This window comes from Aplysia californica, unplaced genomic scaffold (assembly GCF_000002075.1).
Source record: "Aplysia californica isolate F4 #8 unplaced genomic scaffold, AplCal3.0 scaffold00301, whole genome shotgun sequence".
NCBI classification, from domain to species: domain Eukaryota; kingdom Metazoa; phylum Mollusca; class Gastropoda; order Aplysiida; family Aplysiidae; genus Aplysia; species Aplysia californica.
In genome coordinates, this window is record NW_004797571.1 from 495,903 (window position 1) to 518,034 (window position 22,132).

A 22,132-nucleotide genomic window follows, 5' to 3' on the forward strand; every position below is an offset into this window, starting at 1 on the left:
GAATTGCCTGGTTTTTTTGGCGTTTTTTTGGTCATTGTATCTTCTTTACATTTCGTCCTTGTCTTTATCTCCCCTCCTTTTTTGTGTTGGATACTCTCATGGTAACACCTCTAGTCTTCGGCACTTATATAACCTTATTGTGTGGCAAGTGCCGTAAAACTCTTACTGAAACTAAAACTAAATCTTTTCCTTTTTTTTTGTGTTTGCTGGTTTCATGTAACATTTCTAATCTTAGGCTCGTACATGATTATAAATATGACTTGATTGTATTGCAAATGTTGTAAAACTTTCACTAAAACAAAAGCAAATCTCTTTCTCTTTCTCTCTTTTTCTCTCTCTCTCTCTCCTTTTCTCTCTCCCTGTCTTTGCCTCTTGACTCTTAGTTTTGAAATTGTACTTTTGACAAATTGTCATATCTAAAATAACTTTTGTTGGTCTAACATAATCTCCACTAAGCTTTTGGGAATTTGGCCATAGTAACTCAAATCGGCCAAAAATGTCTGATAGAGTTTTGTAATTCTAAATAGGGAATTGTCTTAGAGAAGAGTGGTCGTTTAAGACAGTTGATTTTATGAACAGTGTCATTATAATATTAAACACACAAGGGGGTGGAAAGGGGTTGGTTATTTGTGTGAAAGTGATTGTCTTGATCTGGTTGCCGTTGGAGCACGTTCGACTGTTTTTTATAAGAAAGATACAAAAGAAGTGTCCTGTTATCTACGATAATGTTGTGTTGTAATGAACATAGATGTATATTGCTGTTGATTTCTTATCCTTGCACCTCATAATATACATGAATATCATATAGATACATGAAGTTTAAAATCTGTGATATATTCCTGCATGCGCTTTGAGATGTGCATCTCATGTGATGTGTTGTAGTGTTGTCCTCTTTTATTGTTCTCTTCATATTGAAATTATTTTATGAATGTAGAATACAATTTGAATTCTATGTATATCTAACTGATTTTACCATTCCTATAAAGCCACAGAAAATTTCCCACAGAGACGATAAAAGTATTATGAGTGGATGGTTATCGGGTGCTCTGGTGGGGTCTGCTCCTTCTTTCCTATCAAACATCTGTTGTCCTTATCTCCCCTCCTTCTTTTCTTCGTATGTTGCTCTCATGAAACACTTATGTATGACTTATTTGTGTTTCAAGTGCGGTAAAACTTTGCTAAAACGAGACTAAAATCTCTCTTCCGTCCTGTCTTTGAATGTTACTCTCAAGTAACTCCTCTAGTCTTGGGCAGGTATGACATATTTGTTTTGCCAGTGACAAAAACTTTGACTACGGACTAAACTTAAAATCACTTTTTCCTTTCATTTTTTTTCTTTGTATATTACTCTCTTGTATAACCAGAAATCTTCTATACATGTGTATGATCTGCCACACAGGTGCTGTAAAACCTTTAGTAAAACTTTAAAAAGCGTTATCTCATCTTATTTCATTTTGTGTTTGTTTGTTTTCCTCTGTCTGTCTTGAAGGACGCCCAGCAGAAACTGATGATCCAGAACTCGCAGCTCCAGCAACAGATCCAGACCCAGCAAAACGCAGCCGCGCAGCAGAACGCAGCAGCACTGCAGAATGCAGCAACGCAGCAGAACGCAGCAGCGGGCAACCCGCAGCTCTTGCAGCAGCAGAACTTTCTCCCGCAGGCCAACGCCGTCCTAGGTCGCGCGCAGCTGGGCAGCCACTTTGTGAACAACATGCAGGTGAGGGGGTTGTCTTTTTTTGTTTGTTTGTTTGTTTGTTTGTTTGTTTGTTTGTTGTGCTGCTCAACCTGGGGTTGTTGGTTTTTTCTTTAATAAATGAACCAAAAAAAAATAATTTTCTTACAGTGGGATGGTTGGAAGGCGCCCCCCCCCCCCCCCTAATATAATGTAGAGGGTCCAAACACCTTACTTACAATTAGAGTTAGATTGCTCTCTGAACTTTCCAAAGTAAGAATTTTTCATTTATTATTCTTTATCATGGAGATTGTAAAGCACTTTGAGCCTGTTGTTGAGGGAGAGATGTATGTTATACAAATGGTGTTTATTAGTAATAAGTCCTGGGGTTGTTTTTTTTGTTGTTTTTTTTGGGGGGAGGGGGTGAGTTCTTGGTTGTATCTTTTCTCTGTGCTAAATGACCGTCTTTGTGCCAATGTGATTCTATAGGTTAGTAGAGGTTTTACGGCGCTCGCAACTGCTAAAGGTCATATGAGCGCCAGAAGATTAGAGGTGTTACATACAAGAGCGTAACAAACATAAAAAAGAAGAAGGGGAGATAAGGACAATAGATGTTTCATAGGAAGGAAGGAGCAAACCACACCAGAGCTTGAATTTGAGTGTATTGAATTCCGAAAAGTGTATGTGAAGGGTTTTTAGTTTTAGTAGAGGTTTTATGGCACTCGCAACTGCATAAGGTCATATGAGCGCCCCGTGAAGGGTTTGGAAGGGGTTGCTTGATCGATGCCCATCATCTTGACCTACCATATGGATAGAGTCTGTTTTTTTGTTTTGTTTTTTTAAGTTGGTAGAGTGGGTGGTTGGCGGGTGCTCTGGTGTGGTTTGCTTCTTCTTTCCTATCAAACATTTGTTTTCCTTATCTCCCCTTCTTCTTTTTTATGTTTGTTACTCTCTTGTGACACCTCTAATCTTCTGGCCCTCATGACCTTATGCAGTTGCGAGCACCGTAAAACCTCTACTAAAACTAAACTCTCTTGTAACACCTCTTATCTTCTGGCAGTCATATGACCTTATGCAGTTGCGAGTACCGTAAAACCTCTACTAAAACTAAAGTTGGCAGCTATGTGTTTTACATATGGTGTGTTGTGTCATTGACGTGTATATATTCATTTTCAGATCCCTCAGGTCAAAGTTAACCAAGGACTGGGCCAAGGTTTGACAGACGGGAGTGACAACCAGGCAGCTCAGACACAGTTTGGCGGCCACCCAGACTTGAACCCTGCCAATCTGGACGGGAATAACGATGCCCTGGCCCGAGGTATGTCTAACCATCAATGATTTATTTATAGAGGCACCAGCCATCCATGTCCAGGTGCTGTTGTAGCCCCCGAGGTATGTCCTGCGGTTGATGGATGCGTTTGTTTTGGTGTGGTGTCCTCCTTCTTTCCTATCAAACGTCTGTCGTTCTTATCTTTCCCCCTTCTTGTCTTTGTATGTTACACTCTCTCGTAACAGCTCTAATCTTCAGTACTTAACATATGACCTATTTGTGTTACAGATGCCGGTCTTTGGGTGTTGATGGAGAAACTCATAGTATGTCTCCTAGCAATGAATTAACTAGTCTAAGCCGGGAGGGAGATAGTGTTCCAATTAGGGGGGGGGAGGAGATAAGTACCCTAATTGAGGTGGGGGGGGGGGAGGGGGGAGAAGATAAGTGCTCCAATTGAGATGGGGGGGGGGGGGAGGAGGGAGGGGGGGAATGGTTGAATAGAATAGACTGCTTGAGCCTCAAAGACCCTGATTGCTTTATATATTATTTCTCCTCTGTAATACAATCGAGCGTGTTCTTATAGCCCCCTGTATAAGACAGTTATCTGTACAAACAGCTGCTTCCCATTTTCCCCTTTGCATTAAAAAAAAAACGTTTTACTGACACCATTAAGACATTCAACTGTTAACCTTATCCGTACATCATGTTTTACTATCGTATCCATACGACTTGGAGAAACTCTTTGCCACCACTTTCCAAAGAGGAAATTTACTTGTTAATCCGATCCGTACTCTTTGCACAGCAGTCGGTCAAAATGATTTTTTGAGAAATACTGAAAGTTTCAAAGAGACTTTGTCCTAAAAGTATTCTAAAATGTGAAGAATACATCCCCGGGGGTACAAAATGACCCCAGGGCGCACGGACGGGGTTATGACGTCCACCTGTTATAGACTACCACTTTTATCCTTGACAGTGGGTGATTGTCTTAGACAATTTTGACCGTAGTATGTTCCAACTGACGCATAGTCACTGATGTGTGCAACATTTTTACACTGCACTCATTTCTTGTAGCGTTTGATGCTGCTCTTGCTGCGACAATTCATGTTTACTTTGCCTCTGCTAACAATTGGTAGAGAACTGAAGTGAATAACTTTGAATCTCTGTACAAGACAAACATTCTAAAAAAGGGTGGGGTTGATGTTAAGTGACCATTGACGTGGGAATTTCAATTATCGACCTGCTGGAAACGACTTGTTTCCAAGAATGCAAGAATAGACAGGCTGAGAAATTTATTCGTACCCAGGGATGCCACTTTTCCGCTTTTTTTTCGGTATTTCCGTTATTTTGATACTGATCTGCTATTCCGTTATTGAGATCGAGATAGAATCTAGAGGTGGAAAAAAACACCCTTTGGTTTTCAAAATGATATTCATATGTTTTGCGAGACCGTGGCGCGTGGATTTTCACCTTTTTTCCCCAAAAGTTGAGTGTCATCCCTGCGTACCAATTGCAGTGAGGTAATTGAACATACAGTGCTGCAAATGAAACACAAAGAGAGAGAGAGAGAGAATATTTACAGAACGGGGGTGTCTCAGCGTGTAACACATGTATCTATGTCCTGTCTTGTCGTGTGTATGGGTGAGTGCACCTGACCTTTGTAACATCACTGACATTGTAAACTACGGGTTGGCAGGTGCTCTGGTGTGGTTTGCTCATTCTTTCCTATCAAACATCTGTCGTCCTTATCTCCCCTCCTTTTTTTGTGCATGTTACTCTCTTATAACACATAATCTATTCTTCGGCACGTATATGACCTTATTGTGTTGCAAGTGCCGTAAAACTCTTACTGAAAGAGAACAACCAAGACAAATTTCTCTTCATAGGATGAATAAAGAGTTTGTTTGTCTTTGTCAAGCCATCCCTGATCCTGATGTACATGTTGCAATTTTTCCAACAGAAATTGAGAAGGCCGTACCCCACCTAGAAGATCTCAATGCTGCTCATCAAATGAAACCACCCAACAATGACGCCAACGTCGACAACAACAACAACGATGCTGCCAAGGATGAGGATGGCGCTGGAGATGGAAAAGTGAGTTGACATGAGGGTGCCTAGCTGCCAACCAGTACGTAAAAAGTGTATTTAATATGGTCTTGAGGATCTGAATATGGAAGTTTTGTTGTTTTCCTATTGGACAGTATGTATGCTCTGTTTTCTGATATCGCCTCACACTAAATCGCCGATGTTGAAGAAAGATAATGGACTTACAAGACAGGATTTGCGTGATGTTAAGAATGATCTAAGTCAATTGAAGAGATCTTTTGCTGTAGGTGTACTAAGAGTATCTCTTATTTATTGAATGCAGAAAAATGTGTATGAAGGATTTGAACGGGGGTTATTTGGCCAGTACCCAGCATCATGAACTGTCTGTTGGTAGAGTTCGGTAATTTTTTATTTTTTTATTTGAAAAGTTGGCGTCTACGAGTGTGCTATTTATGGTTGGCTGTGTAGTATTCGTTGAGGTACTGGACTGATGTGTTTAACTTTAGGTACACGGCTGTGATTGTTGACAAGACTGGGCTGCTCAACTCACAAGGGTTCCTGAGTCTTCTCCCCACATTTTTCACAAGACAGATGTTTTATCTTCTGTCATCCTATTGGGTTTTTGTGTTCTTCTCTGCACAGACTCGACTGGCGCAGGTCAAATCGAATGTGCTCGTCTTGTAAATGATCGAAGTTGTGTTCCTTGGGGTCTTCAAATGTTTCCTGTCACTGCACTCGCAAAGAGGGTGGGTGGTTGGCGTAAATGATTGAAATTGTGTTGTGTGTTGATGGAATCTTAGAACAATTCCTGTCACTGCAATCACAAGGGGGGGAACTTGCCCGTATTTCAGGACGACCGAGGCGTGAACCCCAACGACGAGCAGAAAGACCAGATCCAGGAGCCCAACCTGGACGCGGCGGTGGACCGTCAGGAGGGCGGCGGCGAGGAGGCTGGGGAGGCGCACATGGACGTGAGAAACATGGAGGAGGTGCGAGCTGCCGACGTGCGGCAGGAGGAGGAGGACGGAGCCTTCCAGAAGCCGCAGAACCCGCTGGCGCTGGGCCAGATGGAGGAGCCGCAGCTCCCACACGTGGACAACAACGATGACGACGAACAGCCGGCCGACGGGAACCTGGACCAGCAGGGACCACCGATGCTACGCGATAATGTACGACGTGAATATATAGGATAAAGGAAGATAGATGAATAAATAAATTGAATGATTTAATTGTAAAATAAGTTGATAAATGAATAAATCCTTAAATTAATAAAAATAAAATAGATAAATAAATAAATTAGTTGATTAGATAGTTAAGCTGATAAATGAATAAAAACATAATTAAATAGATTTTTTTTTAAATATTAAAATTAATCGAATATGTTGATACATGAATATATTACATGAAATAATAAAACATAAATAAAACTTAAAAGATGAACAATTAGTTATAATAAATAATGAAACATAATTAAGAGATAAAATGAATGAATCGATGAATATAAAGATTAATTACAGTTTATTTATCCCGATTGAGATGCAATGGCAAACATGCATATGTATCACGACGTGGTGGAATCATACGCTCGTCAATTTGTGGGCGTATGGGGTTATTGGTATCACCTTAAAGCCTGTTCAGTTGCCTTCCTTTTGGTGGAAAAAATATTGATCTATGTTGAATAAAAGTCGAGATGTCTGCGATTGAAGGAGGTCAGGGTCACCTGGTTTTGAGAAAATGGCCGTGGAAGTTTGGGAACTTCCATAGCCTAAGAGTCCTTGGAAACTGAAAATTTACTTTTTCGTGCCTTTCTTCCATGTTTTTCAGTAAAAGCCCGGAAAAGAAATTAGAAAAAAATTGCCCTTCGGCCAAAAATATGTCGATTTCTTAGATTTCATTGTTTTGACGAGCGCCGGATTTCAACAAGATTCCTCACATATATAAATTGATTTTGATTTTTTTCTGTTTTTCTTCAACAGAATGATGAGAACAATGCGCAAGGTAAGAGCTTTTAATTCTTTCCCCCCCCCCGTCCCTTTTTCCTGCATGCCTGGCTGTTTTCTATCCAATTTTAGGTTTTCTTACTTCGGAATGCCGCATTTATTCCTGTCTTTTTGCAGTCGTCGGAGTGTAATCATACAGAAATCTTCTGTGAATCAATAGCTGAAAGGCTTGATAAGGTACAGGCGTCTAATGTTTGACGAGGGATTGGAGTAGTGAGGATGGATGGTGTATACCTCGTAATACATACGTGTGGAGGGTTTTGCTTGCTACTGACGGGTGTGTGAGCCGACCTGGATCATTATATTCTGGACAGCGGCCATATAGAAGCCACAAGTTGTCTTAACATTTGGTATTGATTCTTCCGTTTGATTGAAGAAATATTCTCCTTTATGGGTGCAGTGGTCGTCCTCAGACATTGGCTATTGACGGACGAACTACCGCCATTATTATTTCTATTATTAGAGGTTTTCATATCTGGCTGACCCAGGTATTGAAAACTAGGTCTAACTGCCTTCCTCAGCCTATTACTATTATTACTATTAATGGTTTTTAAAAATTATTATTATTATTTTTGGCGTTGTGTTTATTAATATTATCATCTTCATTATCATATAGCCTGTTTCTCCTATTTAAAAGACACTTTTGTTTGACGTTCCTCTGTGGAGTACCGTCCTTGTTTTGTCTATTTTTTCATAATCGCCCGATATGTTGCAGATTTTTATATATCCCCCCCCATATCGATAAGGGGTCTAAACGGAGAGTTTCAGATTAGACAGATTTTTTTCTAGATTCTGTGTAGGAGTGGACCAGTTCCAACATTGTGTTTGTAAATAATGATAAGACTTTTCTTTTACCGTTCAGCAGTCCTTCCCTAGAGTGGTGCTTCTGTATTTTGAATTTATTGCTTGTCATATCTTTTGCTCGCAACAAAAAATGTTTTTTATTATTTTTTTTAATAACCAGTTTCAATAGGAAACTTTTAAAGTTTTTTCGTCTCTACCTCAAGTAAAACTGAGTATAAACTGAGTATCTCCAATGGTTTACACTCGCCCTCTAAAGCAAAATGAATCAAAAAGTCACTCGGCTTTCTAGCGAGAGCAAAGGTGTATGTGGGGGAAAATATTTGGGGAAAGGTCAATAGTTGTGCTGAAGGTCACTAGTCTTTGGTGCTTTGTTACTTTGTTTCCCCTGTCACGGCGTAGTTCTATCCGGTGCTTTCTTTAGCTTTGACTTTTTTGGGGGACATCTATAGTGTTTGAAAATGATTCCGGTTTGTTTCCATTCGCTCTATCAAGAGGTTTCAGCATTTTTTTGGCTTTTTGGGTTTTTTTATGTTTTACGTACGTAGGAGTGAAAGTTCCAGGTTTTTGGGGTTTTTTTCAAGATTGTTTGTTATTGCAATTTTTCCCCTGCACACTCGCTAGACGACCAGTACGTGGATGATGGGGATGATACTGATAATGAATTGCAAAGACGGGAAGAAGACGATCGCCGTGAGGAGGAAGATGAAGATGCGAATTTAGAGGATAGTATGGAGAGGCGAGCTCTGCACGAGGAGCAGCAGGGCGTCCAGTGGCCGGACGAACCGCCGCAGGAACAGCTCCAGCGACAGCAGCTCTTCCCGCAAGATCACGGCTTCGGGGACAGGCAGGACGATTTTGCCGGGGCTCAGGACGGGCCGCGCGTGTAGCGGACAGACGTCGCCGGGGCCAGGAGAGTGGCCGTCGTCCTTCACGCAGGTGCTGCTGTGCACTAGATAGCATCGTACCATAACCCTGCATACCTCTCTTCTCTCTCTCTCTCCTCTCCCCCCCCTGGAGATTTTCAGTTGCTTGCTTCTAACACTTTGATTTGGACCGTTGTCCTTTCTGTTGTTTTTTTTTTGGTTTTGTTTTGTTGCCATTTCTGTTAGTACTCACTGGCCCAGACTCAATGACTGCCAGAAAACAATAAATAACCTCTCCAATTTTGCGTGGATCTGCACTTAATAGTAGAGAAATTATGTTTGATTATCCAGACACTATAATCTATGTACAATGTAAATGAATTGGTCAGAGGGGCACTGCTGCTTCAGTTTTATCGTGGAGTAACCTAGAAAAGGTCCTTTACTTTAGAAAATACGACGATGGTATCGTGGAGTAACCTAGAAAAGCTCCTTGACTTTAGAAAATATGACGATGGTATCTTGGAGTAACCTAGAAAAGGTCCTTTACTTTAGAAAATACGATGAATTCAAGTTCACAAAAAAGCTTCAAGTCTGTTTTTGTGAGGAGTATTGAGTAAATTCCCTATCTCGAGCTAGTGCACCCGACCGTCTGAAAGTATGATGATTCCGTGATGGTATGAACAAATTGAATAGAAGGATGTCTGTCAGAAAGCCATTTAAAGAAGGAAATAAGCTTTAAAGAGAACTGGTGCTGATGAGGAAAGGAAGTTGATGAGGAAAATGTGAATCCAGTTTTTGTGTCGGTCTTGACATGGCCATAGGAGTTTATTGAAGGATGTAGTGCTGAACTAGGCTTGTCAAAGTCTTCGACTTACAGAATTTTAAACGAAGCCAAGTCACTTTTTATTCTATCAAGGAATAACTGCGGACAAAATTTTTGGGGTAAAAAGGGGAAAAAAATTAGATAGAGAGAGTGAGAATTTGCTACGGTCCGTTTGTTGATGTAGCGATGAGGCTCATTTCTGTGTGGCTGGAAAAGTAAAGTCGGTCAGTTGTGTGCCCTGAGTAACAGAAAGAGCAGATGATGTGAATAAGAGAAACTCAGAGACTTGCACGATATGTATATATATATATATATATATATATATATATATATATATATATATATATATATATATATATATATATATATATAAAAAGCAACTTCATGGGTAGCTTTAAGCTCTTCTGGCATCATAAGGCTATTTTGATTCTGTGGGGAAGAAGGAGCCACACAAACTATCTCTGCGGAATCGTTATTTTCGAATGTGTTCTGTCAGTTCTGGTGATCCGTGGGGCAATCTTGTGAGAATGAGGCAAGAGGTGAGCTGTGGCTGATGCAGGATGGGACGGCCCCTCCCAGCACACTGCAGCGAGTGTCTTATCCTGGCTGAGGGGACCTTTTGGGAATCGTGTTCTAGGCGGAACACTTGGCATATCATATGCATGTACTACTCAAAGAAAAAAAAAGGAAAAGGACTAATTTGTCTTTTGATTTTCGAGCACTATAGATAGCAGGACACACATGGGCACCATGCAATCCAGTTTTGAACGCATTTTAGTTGCTCATATGACCTCATGCAGTTGCGAGCATTGTAAAACCTTACGAAAACTTACAAAAACCCATTTGGCTTTTTGTTATCTCAAAGACCAAATCCAAATTGAAAAATTCCAAACCCATCAGGAGCTGAGAAATGGAGTGGAGGAGCTTGTGAGAGCTACAGTGCCACTGCAGAGTGAAGACGCTACGCAACATTTTGTGATCAGAATACGGAAATACATTACTCCTAGTAGCAGCCATGTGGGCCATCTTTTCTAATTCTAACAGTTCAAATGGGAATTCCTTTTCCATGTAGTAAATTAGGCAACTGTCTCTCCCGATGGTCTCTTTATCCTTCTTCCAAAGAATTTTGCTGTATGTTGAGGGTTGTTTTTAAAAAAATGTTCTTAGGCGGTCATTGAGTTTAGGATATCCTGTACACTCTCCCTCCCTCTCTCCTTCCTTTCCTCTCTCTCTCTATCTCTCCTTCTCTTTCTCTCCCGGAATTTTGGGTGACAGTTGCAAGCCAGTGGGATCAGATTTGTTATGTTTCAGTCCGTCAGTCGTCGCAGGGCGTGGTGTTTATGGCGCTGGAAATATGTACAGATTAAGAATGTTGGGGCTAAGAAAGGCGAAGAGACTTGATTTATCGAGGATTTTCATAGGGAAAGTGTAAATGTTCTGTTTGCAGTTTTACAGTCTTCGCATTTTAAGGATGGTATTCCTTTTGCATGTTGCATGAAAACGTCATTATAAGTTCAAATGGAACCAATTCCATCATGAAGAAATATCAGAAACATAGAGAATTCCTCCAAGAATTTAAAAAAAAAGGCATCAGGCTGTGTCATTTCAGGAAGAAATGGGAAACTGTATAGAAATGATGAATGTAGTATGAATTAGGCGGGCCTTTGGACTATCTTTTGCATAGGAGTGTGCAGTACATACTCGTAAAGACCTTGTTGTACAGGATCCTTGTCTTAGTTCCTACGTTTGAACGCATGCCTGCATGATGGTTTTGTTCTCAAGGCAGGGACTGTCTTTTGGGATTATGGGTATTTTTTTTATCTTTCTGGACAGTTGGGCCATGTTTTTTTCCTCCATTCATTCATGTTATAGCGGTTATACAACCACACTTCTCTTTTCCAAGGTTTTTATTTACATGCTCAGAGTCAGTGAAGCCAGAATTAAGAGAGCAACATTTACAACCAAAAGAAAATTTTACAAATGGGCCCTATAAAAAGTTGTGCAAGATGTTCTTTTACAGAAGTGATTAAGCAGAGTCCAATAAAATTTGGTTCTTCAAGCGATGTCGACTGTTTTCTCAAAACATCACTTAATGAAAATGGTTGGCGGGTGCTCTTGTCTGGTTTGCTTCTTCTTTCGTATCAAAGATCTATCATCCTTATCTCTTCTTCTTCTTTTCTTTATATGTTATTCTTTAGTATTATCTCTTTTCTTTAGTATTATCTCCTCTAACCTTCGCCACTTTACATGACTAATTTGTGTTGCAAGAGCTGTAAAACTCTTATTAAATGTAAAACTATACGGAGGGTCTATAAATAACTGTAGCAGATAGATGAAGAGATTGCGACTGGTACAGCCTACATGTCTTTTGCTTCTTCCGTCACGGTCAGTTGTCTTGCCCTTTCCCTTCACTGTGAGACCACCGTTGTTTTGATGTGCATTTCTTTAGCTCGGAATGACGTACTTTTTTTCACTAGTTGTTACTAACTCGTTTGTTCCTTTTCTTAAAATTTTTTTTTTTTTTTTTTTGTATGTTAGCTCTTGCATGAATGTTTATTTAAAAAATGTTTACTTGTTTAAATGGTGGATATATTTTCTAGACTTTTATCTTGTATATTTGTATACTTTCATTTCATTCTAGACTGTTTATTAAGCTTTTTTTTTTTTTTTTGAGAGGGTGGAATTAATATTTTCAGGCGTTTATCTGTTTTTGTAATGTATGCTTTAATTTTTTTCATACTTTTTTGCCTTCGATATAGTCAGCTTCAAGTAGCTCTTATATCCTGTATTCAGCTCAAATATAGCAGTATAGTATATGTCTCAGAAGACAAAGAGAATATATATATGTGAAGCATGTTTTTGGTTTTGTCTTCAGAAAATGGAAGTTGAACTCTAATCTGGTTGCGTCGTAGTGCAAATACTTTTCATCCTCTTTTTGGTTAACCCTATCCGTACGCCCTGGGGTCATTTTGTACCCCCGGGGTTGTATTCTTCACAGTTTGAAATACTTCTAGCATGAAGATCTTGTTGAAATTTTCAGTATTTTAAAAAAAAATCATTTTGACAAAGTGCACGGATTCGATTAACCAGTAAATTTCCTCTTTGGAAAGTGGTGGCACAGAGTTCCCCACATCGTATGGATACGATAGTAAAACACGATGTACGGATAGGGTTAATTGAATGATGTTAGGACTTCAAAGATTCATTTTGATCTCCTTGAAACTGGATTTTATTTTTAAGAACATAACTCACTGTAGTCACGATTGATAACTTCTACCTTTTTGAGATACTGACGTCTTTGTAGAGTTGGGGGCTCGTTTTGGTGCGGGTGGGTGGCGGGTGCTCTGGTGTGGTTTGCTCCTTCTTTCCTATCGTACATCTGTTGTCCTTTTCTCTCTTTTTTTTCGTGTTTGTTTCTCTCTTAACACCTCTAATCTTCAGCACTTATTTGACCTTATTAGGTTAGCAAGTGCTGTAAAACTTATACTAGAACTATAAAAAAAACAACCTAGAAACTGGTGTTGTGCTTCCAAGTTCTCGTAACATAACTTTGTCAATAGTGCTGTAAAACCTCCCTTCTTTTGATTGTGTGTTACTGTCTAATAAGTACACCTCTAATCTTTGGCACTTACATCGCCTAATTGTGTTCGAGTACAGTGAAAATATGTATAGGCTATGAGTCGAAGCGGAATGATGATGCTGTGAATTCTCAGATGTTGATTTGTGAAGCATCGTGGTGGAATCAGGCGATTGTCAAAATAATGAAATTGAAGATATCGTCACTTTTCCTCCGGTTTGACTTTTTTCCCCCCTATTTTTGGGGGGTGGGCCTCAACACCTTTTATGCCCATTTTAAAACATTTCGGCAGACCGAAGGGCTAGAACCCAAATGGCTGCTGGATCAGAAAAGTAAAGTAAAGTAAAACATATTTCAGCTGGATCGATAACAACAACATAACAACAAAACATTTCGGTGTGTGTTTTACTTAAAAACATTGATTAAAGGCACAACAAATGTAAATTTTCAGCTTCCAAGGACTCTCAAGCTTTGGATATTCCCCAACTTTGGGTGCCATTTTCTCACTAATTTTACTTCTGAAACCAGGCGACCCTGAACTCCTTCTGTCCCAAATATCTCGACTTCCAGGCTAGATAGACGTGTATTTTTTTCATCAAAAGATTGTTAAATGAAGAAGCTTTAAGATGAAACCAATAACTCAAATATGCCCAAAAATTGCAGCGCACCTGATTCTATCATGTGGTGACACATTTGATTATCACCAGCAACCAAAGGCTTAGCTTTTTTATTGTTGGCCAGCTGTTCAGATGTACAACTGTAAATTTAAGTGGTTGTTGGCTGGTGCTATGGTTTGGTTTACTTTTTCTGTCCTATCAAACAATTATCGTCCTTATCTCCCCTTCTTCTTTTTTATGTTTATTACTCTCTTCTGGCGCTCATATGACCTTATGCAGTTGCGAGCGCCGTAAAACCTCTACAAAAACTAGACTGTAAAATCTGTGATATGGTTTCCATGTGCTCTTTGAATACTTTTTCAAAATTAAAATTCTAAGTATTGAAAAAAGCAAGAAGGGACACCCAAGTTAGGTACGATTGTTGTTGGATGGAACAGTTTTTTTTCTTCTCTATCCTGAAACATTTTGTGTTGTGGACTTAGTACATTTAATTAAACATCTTGCCAGTGATTATAAATATATATATAATATATAAAATATATATATATATACACATAATATCCATTTGTAGTCATTTTTTCCCCCCACATCCGCTGTGTAAAGCTTTTCGTAGTACATGTATTTATTTCTTCCATCAACTCAGGCTGACTTTTTCAACAGACTATCCTGTACATTTTATTGTTGTGTCATTTTTTTGCCCCCCCCCCCCCCCCCTTTTTGTGTGTGGTGTTGGGGGGGGGGGGGGGGGGGGGGGTGCTAAATCTATTACACTGTTAAAGATAATGTTATGCTGCTTAATGTTTCTGTAAGGCCCAGCAGAAGGTTTGATGTTATGATGCTTGGAAAGCATGAAGCTGAAAAAAAGTGATACTAAGTTGCTTTATAAAGGAAGGGAATTGCTGCTTTTTCTTTCCTCATCCTTACTACTATCGTCATTTTTTTCCTCTACTTCTTTTGTGTGTTTGTCTGTCACTCTCTTGTGAACTGCTGTTTTCCGGGTGCCTTGATAGTCGAAGCAGACTTTGTGCTGTTGAATATAGAGAGGGGAGCAGAGTAAGCCTGATTCTCCGTTTGGACTTCTCTGTTTACATCCACCCCTTTACGCTCATATGACCTTATGCAGTGTGAGCGCTGTAGAACTGTACTAAAAAGTAAAACAGCAGAAGAAACTGCCTCTTTCTCAGATTCCTAACACAGGTTGGAAGAGTTGCCCTTGATGTCACCAGTTCTAAGTTGGGTTGTTTGGGTTTTTTTCTGTATTTTGGACGTGATTTGTCTGCGTCGAATTAGAGAAAGAAGTCCGTTGTCCTTTCCTCCTGTTTTGACACCAAACAACACGTTTTAGTGACTAATTTAATAATATACTGATTTAGTTTCTATTGTTTTTATAAAGTTTGGGACTGGGTTTAGATAGATCTTAGGGTGGTTAGTAGGTGCTCTTGTGTGACTTGCTCCTTCTTCTCTGTCAAACATGTATCGTCCTCCTCCCCCCTCCTTTTTAGCACGTTTAATCTTTGGCACTTGTATGACTTAAATGTGTTTGCAAGTGCGGTAAAATGTTTTCTAAATCTAAAAACTCAAATGTGTAAACACCCCAGCAGTTCCTTCTGGCTTCAAGTGACTGATTTATTCAAAGCTTTTTTGTTCATGGTTGGAAGGTGCCACTGGTTGATTCTGTTTCTCTCTCCCTCTTTTTTTCTTTTTTTGCATGTCATGCTTTTTCATGACACTGAATGACAGTTAATGTGCTTTTCTTTAACTTTAAACATAAACCGAACAAACATTAATGGAAAGAAAATAGTCGTGTCATTTGTTTACCATTAAGAAAACGGTAATTTGTGTCCATGTTTTGGAGCCATGGTCATTTAGTGTGTAGATTAATTCTAACTCACTCTTTACATCAATAAATAATTTTCTCATCTTATATCAAATGAGCTCCATTTTGACACTGCCCTTAAACGTTTTGCTTTTGAGTTTACGTAGGTTAATCAGTAAAAAAGACAACAGCTTTCAGTGAAGGAATTTTACACTCTCTTTTTTGTTGTTGTGATAAATGTATTCCTGCTGCATTGTTTAGCAATTTCTTGTTTGGTTTTTTATTTTGTTTTGTTCCTTTTTTTCAACCTTTCTTTTGTTCTAGTCTTGCCTGAGATACTGCATTGTAAAAATGTTTTTATACAGGGAGGTAGTTTGGGTTTGATGTTGTACATGGCTGGTATTTTGGACTGGAGAGTCTGATTCTAGAGTAGAGAGAATTTTTTATTGAGTATCTGGGTCTTTTTGCAGGAATGGGTTTTTGTGGGTGCTTTTTCTGTGTTTTTTGTTGTTGAAGTTGTTGGTATTTTGAGAGTCTCTCATGTGTCTTTCCAAGGATTTTCCCTCAGATTCCTCGCATGTGAGTGGGTGGTTGGCGGGTCCTCTGGTGTGGTTTGCTCCTTCTTTCCTATCAAACATCTATTGTCCTTGTCTTTCTTCCTTGTGGGTGGTCTGGTGTGGTTTGCTCCTTTCTTTCCTATCAAACATCTATCGTCCTTATCTCTCCTCCTTCTTTTCTGTGTTTTTTACTCTCTTGTATCACGCCTATATCTATTCTTGGACACTTATATGACCTTATTGTGTTGCAAGTGCCGTTAAACTCTTACTAAAACTAAACTTTCTTCCTTTTCTTTGTATATTGCATGTTCCTCTCCAGTAACACCTCTAATCTTTGGCACCTCTATGACCAATTTGTGTGTGCTGCAAGTGCTGTAAAACTCTTACCAAAACTAAATCACTAAACTTCACGTCTGAGAGTTTCTGTCATTGTGGCTCTCACCCGTCACAATTTCGTATTTTCCAGGTTTTATTTCAGTATTTTCCTCTTTAAAAAAAATAAGTACATCTTACCTCCTTATGTTTTGTATCGTGAAAAACTCACATTTTAATGACTGTGATAGTTGGCGGGTGCTCTGGTGTGGTTTGCTTCTACTTTCCTATCGAACATCTATCGTTCTTATCTCTCTTCCCCCTTTTTATGTTTGTTACTCTCTTGTAACACCTCTAATCTTCGGCACTTATGTGACCTTATCGTGTTGCAAGTGCCGTAAAACACTTACTAACACTAAACTAAATTTTAATGACCCACGAAAAATGAATATAATGAATGTATTAGTTTATTCTTTATTCAGGTCTTTGTTATGTTATGTGCAGTTTGAACACTTAGATTTGCATAGGATTTAAGTTCGTATGGAAATTATGCGCTTCACGAATGTAATAATCTGCCTGCATCAAATGTGTTTTCTCCTTTTTTGTTTGTAATCTGTTGCATTATGAATTTTGCATGCTTCTCCCTCGAAGAATTTCCATGCGCATGACCTGATCTGACAATAATGCAGTTTTAGCATTAACATTCTGCTCCCATGTCACACTGCTGCTGTTTAACTACTGTCTGTTGGCTAACTTATGTCTCTTGCATATATTCATCGCTAACCGCTGTCAAGTGCTGCCTTTTTTTGTGTGTGTGTCTGTTGTTATAGTAACTCTGTCTATGAATTCCATGTGATCATTCTGTGAAGTCTCAGTGGGTGGTTGGTGGGTGCTCTGGTATGGTTTACTCCTTCTTTCCTATCATTCATCAAACATCTGTAGTCCTTATCTCCCCTCCTTCTTTTTTGTGTATATTACTCTCTTGTAACACATAATCTATTCTTTGACACTTATGTGACCTTATTGTGTTGCAAGTGCCGTAAAACTCTTACTAAAACTAAACTAGACTCAGTACTCAGCCATAGATCTTCTTTTTTCTTTTTTTTTCTCTCGTCTGTCCTATTTGGGATGAAACTGCAACTGTAGTGCTTCATCCGAGTTTTGTGTATAAGTGAATACTTACAGGCTTCCCCAACTCCTGTCTGTAAATGCTCTATTTTCATTGCCATATTTTATATATTATATGTACAGTTGAAATTATCCAAGATGGCCGCCTATTGCCAAGGAGTAAAGTGGTTGTCTTTAAGAAAGATGGACATCCAGGACAGTGTCATTTTAATGTAGAACAAAATGTTGGTGGGTTGATTGGCTTTATGTATGAGCTGAACAGATATGCTGAGCTGTGCAGAAAGTTTAAAATTTGCGCCTCGAATCAAAATCATATTTGAGAATTTAGAGACCAAGTGTATTGCTCTCAGTTAGGATTAATATTAATATTCACCAGTAAGTTTTATAAAACGGTAATACGTCACATGCTCATATTAACGACATTTTTTCAGGGCATATACGTATAATATATTTCTGCCATATTGACACATTGTGTAAATGTTTTATACCCATGTCATTTACTGAAGTGGAAAACTTACTTTCTATCATAGTGAGTAACTGTGTCTAGGTCTATATAAGGAAACGTAAGCTCAATCTGTATATTTGTGTAGGGGTCGATGGGTGCTCTGGTGTGGTTTGTTCCTTCTTTCCTATCAAACATCTGTCGTCCTTGGCTCCCTTCCCTTGTTTTTTTGTACGGTACGTTACTCTCTAGTAACACCTGTAATCTTGGGCATGTGCATGACCTATATTTGTATTGCAAGTGTGGTAAGACTCTTACTAAAACTCTAAACCGAACTCAATTTTATTTTTTTCTAGGGTTTTTTTGTGTGTTTTTTTGCTGTTATTTAAAAACTCATTTAATGAAAAAAATTACTAATGTTTTGTTTTTTTCTGACTGTTTTTCCCCCCAGGGCGCGGCCTCTAAGCTGATTGCTGCTCACAAGTTTCTAGGTGGTGCCTGAAGGTCTGGATTCTTTTGGATATGGAAAAGACAGAAGCTGTTTCCGGGATTTCTTTGTTGCCAATAATGATATAATATATGGATCTGTCGGCCTTATCCAACGTGGATAAGTCTTCTCTGCGATCAAATTCTGGACTGAAAGAAGATTAATGCAGCTCCACCAACAGTCGATTTTCTTTCTTTTCGTACAATGTTGCTATTCAGTCTTTGTTTTCGTAGATTTTCAATGACTGGTCTCATAGTCAGGACTTAATGTTTTCTCCATGATTTCACAATATATTATTTCTTTCTTTCGATATGTGTTTATATCACTTTGACAACTGGACAAATTGATTTAGCATAGGGATTTTTTGCTCATTACATGACTCTTTACAATGCAGAGCTGATATTTCCATTCTTTTTATTTACAGCTATATCAAGCTGATTTTTTTTTCTACAAGTAATAGCCAAAATTTAAAAAGTACATTATCATTAGCATAATTCAGTGCTTTTTTCTTCTTTTTTTTTTTTTTTAGTTCGGAGCAGGTAGACGTTTTTGTACGGATTTTGTTGCCACTGTTTATGTTTGACTTGCAAATATATGAACTTGATTGAATGCTGTAATGTCGTAGCTTACATCGTCAAGTTTGAGCAGCTGGTTATGAGTTGAGAATGTACTAATTACTGGATGGAGGTGCTTGGGGAAAGAATGGACATGATGATGGTGATGATGATGAACGGATTAGTGGCGTGTCTGTATCGTTTGCAGGGTGTCCCAAAATGTCTTAGTTCATTGACTAACAGCTTGGGCCATGGAGAACGTCAGATAAGGATAACTGACATTTGTTAAACACAAATTCCCACACAACGGCAAGCTCTGTGTGCACTTTACAACCTATTTTATTTGATTACCCATGTAGGCCTACACCTAATAGCATTCTGAAACAATCTCAACTTCCGGGGAAGCTTTCATTACAAACAGACACTAGCTGGGAGGCGCAATAGATGTGTGCTGAAGGTTGACTTTGCCATTGACGGAAATCAGCCCGCAGCAATAGCTGCGCTGTTGTAGGAAGAAATACTATTTACTATATACTATATTGTCTCACAATCGAAGGTTGTGAAAGAATGAGCTGGTCGAAGTGACCGTACGTAACTTGTGTGTGGTCTAAGGCAACAGTCAGCACAGCAGTGCCTCGTGGGAACACATAGTTATGCGAACATCTGTTGAAGTTTGTGTCTATTTCTTGATGCTCTTTTTTTTTTTTTTAAGTTCTTTTTAGTCCCAGCTGTTGCTTAATGATGGTCCAAGGCTTTTGGAATGCTCCTGAATGTCATGTATTTTTTCTTTAGTTCAACGCGTTATGGTGATGGGTATTTCTGTGCTGTCGAACCTGCCGTGCTGGAACCTTATTCAGGACAGAGTCTGCTCAGTCCTCCGTTTATACATTCCTCTGTACTACACAACCCAGATACTAGACGAGACGGAGAAAGTGGGTGGGTGGCGGGTGTTCTGGTAAAACTAAACTAAAAAGCTGTCAGTGGTGAAAAATGCTTTGCCCGGTGGGTCCTGGGTTGGAATTGAAACTCCCAACCAAGTTTGGTTCTACTGGCTCTGACTTTTATGCCACCCCCCCTCCCCACAAACTCCCCCTTCCATGGTTCCCTTATATCTAAGATAAAATAGGTTGCTGACAGAGTTTTGTTCTTGCTCCCTTGGGACTTGTTCTAGTACAGGTTCGACTGTACGACTTGTGTATTTATGTCGCAATTCATACATCATTGTGTGCAAAAGTGAGATGAGCTACGTGATTTTGAGTGGGAAAAAAGAAAACCAACTTTCTGTGAGCAGGAAGTTTTTGCCTTTTGAAAAGAGAGAAGAAAAAAAGCTTGTGAGAGACGTGTGTTGCAGTGTGCCGGTTAATTCTTTGTGAAATTGAGCTCCTGAAATATAATCTTCCCACCCCCACCTTTCACATCATATTAAACATGATCATAATTAATTACATACATTTTGAATGTCATTCTTAGTGAGGAAAGGTCCAACGTTTGTTGTGAAGAATAGAGCCCAGACCTGCTAGGTACTCTGATGAAATAGGAGCTCAGATTTGCCGAAAATCAGATTCAATATTTTTTCCTGAATTGCGTTTTTGCCAGGTCTTGTGTGGCTTATCGTAAATGATGTGAAAATACAGACTTTCTTTTTATCTGCAATATTTGAACAACTGAACTCGTAAATGACATGAAAATACACCTTTTTGTTTGCAATATTTGCACCACTTAGCATAAACGATATGAACATATTTGATTTGCGTGTATTCGCAGTACACACTTTAACCACTGTCGGCTTGTTGTGTAATATTTATCTAAAGGGGTTCTTGAAGTTCTGACTTATATTCCCAAGCTACTATTTTTCTGGAAGATTCTGAGGGAAACTCCTATTTTTTATCATGGAGTGGTTGGCAGGTCTGATAATTTTTTATTTTTTTTTGGGGGGGGGGTCGTTTTTGTTTTTTTTCCACCTTATTTTAGCCCTCCTAACTTCACATGTGACATTATTGCTCATAAATGTTTTGTACGTTCTTTGGAATTTCTGTGAAAAGCTGCGAAAAAAAACATGCTGTATTTATTGATGTATCTCACCGCCAACAGTGCTTAATGGAGTCCCCCGTATGTAGACGGTAGCCCTGTGCATTGCACACTGTCAGTGCCAGATGTCACTCTTCTTACAGCACGGTTTTTGGAACATGGCTGAATACTGAATGCCAACTCATAATTTTCCCCGTACATATACATGTATGTGGGCACTGCATGAAGAATGGCCGTGTGTCAGCTTTGAATAATCTGTAATGCGGTTGTGTCCAGCAAAAAGAGAGTTGTGCTGTGATAATTTTGATTTAGATTTAGATCTGCCGTTCTAATGACAGATGTGATCCGTTATTTTGGTGTGAAGTATTGAGTCTAGAGAATAGTACGTAAGTCCAATAATTGTCCTCTCCTCTAAAAACAAAAACAGGGTCTGTACGTGAGAGTGATGTAACACCTCTAATCTTCGGCACTTACATGACCTTATTGTGTTGCAAGTGCTGTAAAATTCTTGCTAAAACAAAGGTATACAACAACTATCGAGAGGCAGGACAGTTTGCACAATCATGACATCATAAAAGTGGAGACTTGATTTCGATTAGTCGTGGGGTAAAAATGGCAATGAAGCGGTACCGGTAGTGTCCGTGGTTATGCACGGTGGCCTTTTGCTTCTTCGTTTGTCTTGATAATTTTCTAAACACCTAAGAAAGTGTCACTCTTGTGACCCACTATTTCCGGGGTGCCTTGATAGTCGAAGCAGACTTTGTGCTTTTGAAGCTAGAGAGGTGAGCAGAGTAAGTCTGATTCCCTGTATGGACTTCTCTGTTGACATCCACCCCATATGACCGTATGGAGTTGTGAGCGCCGTAAAACCCTCTACTAAAACTAAACTAAGAAAGTGTCCGACAGTTCTGTGTCGGACTGATGACAAAGCTTTTCCAACGTAGTCTCTAAAACTCCTAAAAATATATATATTATTGTTTTAGGGCTCCGATTACAACCGTCCCCCACCCACCTCCCCACATCCCATGTTACATATTGTAAAAAAGGTGGCATTGCATTAATGTTAGTTGCCTCATTGTAAAAAAGACGGCACTGTATTAATGTTAGTTGCCTCATTTGGTTACATTCGAGTGGTAGCG

At 39.2% G+C, this 22,132-nt stretch overlaps 1 protein-coding gene across 5 annotated transcripts in view; it reads left to right on the plus strand.

Moving 5' to 3' along the window:
- Nucleotides 1-20,292, plus strand: part of LOC101861593 (putative uncharacterized protein DDB_G0271606) — a 39,797-nt gene extending 19,505 nt beyond the window's left edge. For 4 of the 5 annotated variants that reach the window (XM_035970651.1, XM_035970652.1, XM_013084543.2 and 1 more), the window contains 7 exons: nt 1,490-1,717; nt 2,849-2,990; nt 4,900-5,033; nt 5,837-6,154; nt 6,962-6,983; nt 8,411-8,725; nt 18,376-18,465. In XM_035970651.1, coding sequence (XP_035826544.1) covers nt 1,490-1,717; nt 2,849-2,990; nt 4,900-5,033; nt 5,837-6,154; nt 6,962-6,983; nt 8,411-8,676 — 1,110 coding nt within the window. In that variant the 3' untranslated portion in view covers nt 8,677-8,725; nt 18,376-18,465. Of the gene's footprint in view, nt 1-1,489; nt 1,718-2,848; nt 2,991-4,899; nt 5,034-5,836; nt 6,155-6,961; nt 6,984-8,410; nt 8,726-18,375 lie in introns of all 5 variants that reach the window. The other variant, XM_035970653.1, reaches the window with a different exon arrangement.
- Nucleotides 20,293-22,132: the final 1,840 nt, after the last annotated feature.